We start from the raw sequence: 5,020 nt of genomic DNA, 5'->3' as shown, positions 1-5,020 counted from the left end.
CCAACTCAAGCCCCGCAGCTGTCCCGCCCAGACACACAGGAGAGAGACACAGAGAGAGAGAGGGAGAGGGAGAGGGAGAGGGAGAGAGAGAGAGAGAGGGGGGGGGGGGGTGATGGTGCGCTCCTTGCCTTGACCCCCCCCCCCCCCACACACACACACACGCACCCTCTCTACCCCACACCCCCCTCCACCTCCAATCAATTAGTCAATCAATTAGCTGGCCTCCACTCCACGCGCGTCACGAGGCAGATTAACTCAGTAATGATCAAATTAATTCTTAATCGCAGATAATGGACGCGCAATGAGTTTATTATTTTCATGGAAAATGAGTTAGGCCTCTATATTAGTTCCAAGACTGTATATGCATGTCTGTATGATCGGCCCGACCAATTCACCATCTATAATACAATAAGCAGACATGAGATTTCTTGAGGTCATCCTCCAATTGACTAAAGCCAGCAGGCTGCACAGGTTGGTTGATAAACATGTAGCCTATCTTATTTTCATAAATCATATTACACAATAAAAAAAACACTAGCCTATTCTGATATATGGAATATTTTGGTCATATTAAATGCTTTTTTTTGGTTATTATGTGCAATAATTAACCTATGAAGAAAGATGTATAGGCTATCTCATCAAAAGGGACACATTCAGCAAAGTTCAACCCCCTTATAACCATTGTGGACGAGTTGAGGGAAATTAGCACATATGTTTATTCCATGCTATGTTGTGTTCTTTCTTTACTATCGCATTACTACTGTGTATTTTATTTTATGCTATGTGTGTTATGTGAACGAGCAACTGTAACTTGTCCCAATTTCCCCCCGGGATCATTAAAGTCTTTCTGATTCTGATTCTGATTCTGATTCTGATTCTCTCTCTCTCTCTCTCACACACTCACACACACACACACACACACACACACACACACACACACACACACACACACACACACACACACACGCACACACACACACACACACACACACACACACACACACACACACACACACACACACACACACACACACCATGCACCACCATCACCATCATCATCTATAGCCCATCTTCTCCCTTTACTATTGGACAATAGCATATTCACATTTAAGTTTGTGCTAAGAAAATGTGGCAGCCTATGAGTCAGAAGTGTCGGTATTAATGAGCACTGAGCACTTCGGCGATCTCGCTCTTCGGTCTATCTCCAGACGTTGACAGGAGTTTGAAATTTGCGGGCTGAAGTTGGAGGGTGTGATTGGCCCAGGAGGAGCTTACCTACATGCAAATGAAGCGACGCAACCAGCCTGCCTCTGATCCAGAGCGTGAGGAGGTGCACCAGGAATACACTCATGTTCCCCGAGCTCCAGAAAAAACAACTCCAACTCCTTCACCATCAAACTACGCAATTAAAAAGAGAGACGCGTTAGGTATATTTTACGCACCGACCTTGTAGAAATCAATAATAACGGAATACAAGGGGGAGACAGATTCAGCCAATACTCCAATACTGTTATGAAGCGAGAATGAGTAGCGCAGAAGACAGCGGGAGCAAGTGCTCTTCGGGCCCGATTTCCAGCTTTACCATCCAGTCGATTTTGGGAACGCCGTCCGTTGCGCCGCGCTCCGGAGCCAAGGAGCTCTCCAAGGGACCGCCGCCGCCACGGAGGCGCTCTCTGTCGGTGTCGTCCGAGGAGGAGTGCAGCGGCGGGGAGGACTCAGCGGACTGCTTCTGCTCCGACACGGGCCACAGCGAGCCATGCACCCAGCACCGAGCCCATCATTTCTCATGTTTAGGTAAGGGAGTTTATACTAATAATAATCGTCATCATCATATAAGCCTATTATTGCTCGGGTGGAAGTAAGCAGGATGTTTTCTGCTGTGCATGCACGAAATTGTTAAACATCTAAATAAAAAAAATAGATGATCTGTAGCCTATAGCAAAAGGAAATGTAATAATAAACTGTTATTACATTGTTATTACATATTTATTGGCACATTATATTAGCTATATTATCACTGGCAAAAGATGGTAGGAGTAGGCCTATACTTATTGATCGTTTTCAGAGTAGGCTACACGGCAAAGGAAAATAAAACAGAACGGTCTACTTGTTTTAAGTAGGTGCTATAGCCTATACTTCTGTATGTTTGTGACTGTAACATTCATATGCCGCCCATCCACTTGATTTGTGCATGTGTATCATTGCTGCTGCAGCGAAGAGTGGAAAGGTCAAATAATTAGCCTTCTGTGTTTCCTCTCATTTCAAATTTAATTGAGTCTGCTAATTGATTAAACATGTTTTCACAATGACTGCACTACATGTCGTCAATTGAGCGTTAAATATAGCCCGATTTAATTAATAGCCTACTGCACACCGAGCGTACTCGTATTGAATTGTTTATTTTAAAAAGTCACAGGCTTTCAGCAGTCGATTTAGGAAGCCAAAGTTCACACTTGACGAACTCTCATATGGATGGCGAAAAAATTTGTAATGGGATTTTTTTTTGCCTAGTTAAAATGCCTGGTTTTAGAAGCAAGTCTCAATATCATGCATGCATTCTTATGCAAATGTGTAACACATGCACGCTCAAGAGAGATAACTGATACGTCTATTAAATGAGCCGGTGCAGGTTGTCTGATCCTTCCTAAACACGACAAAATATATAAATAAAAATAATAAAAATAATAATAAAAATATGTCGCTTTTAAAATTCACCATTTCATCCTCCCCTGCCTGCCCCCGTTCAGGTCCATCAAAAGGACTTCTGTCTGGCAGTGACGGGCACGCAAGGCGGCCCCAGCCGCTGCTGCAGGATTATAAAGAGGAGCAGGAGAGAGCGTGCCATCAGATGTCGCCTCTGTCGGAGGAGCGACAGACGGACGCTGCGGACAAGCAGGGGGGCAACTCGGCCAAGAAGAAGACGCGCACGGTGTTCTCCCGGAGCCAGGTGTACCAGCTGGAGTCCACCTTCGACATGAAGCGCTACCTGAGCAGTTCGGAGCGGGCCTGCCTCGCCTCCAGCCTGCAGCTGACCGAGACTCAGGTCAAGACGTGGTTTCAGAACCGGAGGAACAAATGGAAACGGCAGCTCTCGGCCGAACTGGAGGCGGCCAACATGGCGCACGCCTCCGCACAGACACTCGTGGGGATGCCGTTGATTTTCAGAGATAACTCCTTACTGCGGGTTCCGGTTCCCAGGTCTATCGCTTTTCCAACGCCTCTGTATTACCCGGGGAGCAACCTGCCAGCGTTACCTTTATACAACCTGTATAACAAGATCGAGTATTGACTCTATGGCCACACAGCAGTCGCGCGTAAAAGCGCATTACAAAACAATACATCCTTATAAATGTCTTGACATAACCCGTGTATATTATATCACTTTATTTGTTGAGGATATTATTATGCAGCAACTGTATGTCTCACAAGAAAGCAATCAAGCTTCCCTATGTATAAATACACCATGTGTATAATTATTAATTATAATGATTTTGTACTTTATTTTATTTTCCTGATCCTCCTTTTAAAAATAGTACGTTATTATGGGAATTTAGCCTTCATATCACATTAAAGAAAACTGTATTGGAGTGTGGTTCCACAACAACGAAGTCTGGTGCGTTTGAACCGTGTTATATGATTGGTTGTCAGATACTGCGGAGCATCAGTCATATGATTTTACTGACTTGAATGAACTTATGCTGACAGGAAAAACAATTCTTCCATTTGAGGAAAAAACATCATTGTTTCTATTGTAATTTAGACCTTCAATAATAACCTTCTCATTCAATAAATTTTCTATTTCAGTGAACACTGGGTTTGCTTGATTTTATTTGGTGTAGTATTTCATTTAAATATGACAATACGGACTATCAAAACCTATATTTACAGTATCCTATAACACTTAAGGGCAGTATAGTCAAGGGGCAGTCAAGTCTCATGTTCTTAATTTTAAAATCAACTTTTGTTGGTATCATTCTCTTGAACCCATAAACGTCAAAGCACACCACTGCAACATTACAAACATGATATTATAAGCTTTAATGTCTAATAAACTTCATATACTAACAATTTGCCTCATGGTGCCGTCAACAGTGAATGGTGTTTTGTTGCAGAGCTGGGGTTATTCTTTTCTCACCTGGCAATTTTTTCTTCGAGGTGTGTTGAAATGTGTTAGGCTATAGTCAGATCAGACAGCTTTTGATTTTTGACCATGGCTTCACTGAAATGTGAACTATGAGCAATAAGCAATCCAAGGCATTACCATTAACATTGCTGCTTTTTTGTATATACCCAACAAATCTATGCAATGCATCAAATAATATCATGTGAGCCTGTTGACAACTGTTAAACAATATTTCTATTCATCACAGTTTGTTGTAAACGAGGGGAAACCAATAGGGATGTAGGGCAACATAGTTGTTTTTCCCAAAACCCCCAGTTTTTTGCCACCCAAACACTGCAACCAATAGGATCTCTAACTGTCTAAAAATGCAGTTATATTTATTCTGCAGAGTTTCAGAGATTTTCAAGGTGTATTTTCAGATTTTAAACACTGCTCATTACCACAGACCCCCGTTTATGAATCACAAAGCAGAGACACTGGTTTAGTGAAATGTAATGTGGAGCTAAACCGTCCATCTGGCAGCGTCAGGTTAGCAGAGACTAGGCCTATATACCTCATAATGGTAATCCAGATTTAACTAGGTAAAACAGTCTATAGGCCTACCTTATAATGGTAATACAGATTTAACTAGCGGCAGGTAAAACCTATTGCAGAGCAGTGGGGAAAAGAGATGCACACCATTATAGCCAATCGTGCCCCTGGGCGGGATCTTCTGTCATTTGAAGTCTGCACTATAGGCCTCTCGAGCATCAGGCCTTGTAAGGGGAAACCTAATAAAGAGGCATATTGTCAAAGTTCAAGACTCTCGTCGTCATTTAGCGAAGCCGGTCCCTGTTCCCCCATCTATGTAATAAATTACTGTATCAGTTACACCTCGAATTCTGGACACCAGATGAG

The 5,020-nt window shown here is 42.8% G+C and overlaps 1 protein-coding gene across 1 annotated transcript; it reads left to right on the top strand.

Annotated features, from left to right (window-relative positions):
* Positions 1–1,461: 1,461 nt before the first annotated feature.
* hmx2 (H6 family homeobox 2) lies at positions 1,462–3,698 on the top strand. Its single transcript, XM_083650442.1, has 2 exons — positions 1,462–1,794; positions 2,748–3,698. Exons 1-2 carry the CDS (start codon positions 1,524–1,526, stop codon positions 3,287–3,289), a joined length of 813 nt encoding a protein of 270 aa, XP_083506568.1. The 5' UTR covers positions 1,462–1,523; the 3' UTR covers positions 3,290–3,698.
* Positions 3,699–5,020: the final 1,322 nt, after the last annotated feature.

Source organism: Poromitra crassiceps (genome assembly GCF_964638095.1).
Source record: "Poromitra crassiceps genome assembly, chromosome: 14".
NCBI classification, from domain to species: domain Eukaryota; kingdom Metazoa; phylum Chordata; class Actinopteri; order Beryciformes; family Melamphaidae; genus Poromitra; species Poromitra crassiceps.
The sequence above is the reverse complement of the archived record's forward strand: the minus strand, read 5'-3'. Positions and strand labels throughout refer to the sequence as shown.

Bases quoted from the DNA above. Each gene is read 5' to 3' on its own strand.
- hmx2 (XM_083650442.1), top strand. From the start codon at position 1,524: ATGAGTAGCGCAGAAGACAGCGGGAGCAAGTGCTCTTCGGGCCCGATT. The intron at 1,795-2,747 runs GTAAGGGAGTTT...GCCCCCGTTCAG, and splicing joins CCATCATTTCTCATGTTTAG to GTCCATCAAAAGGACTTCTG.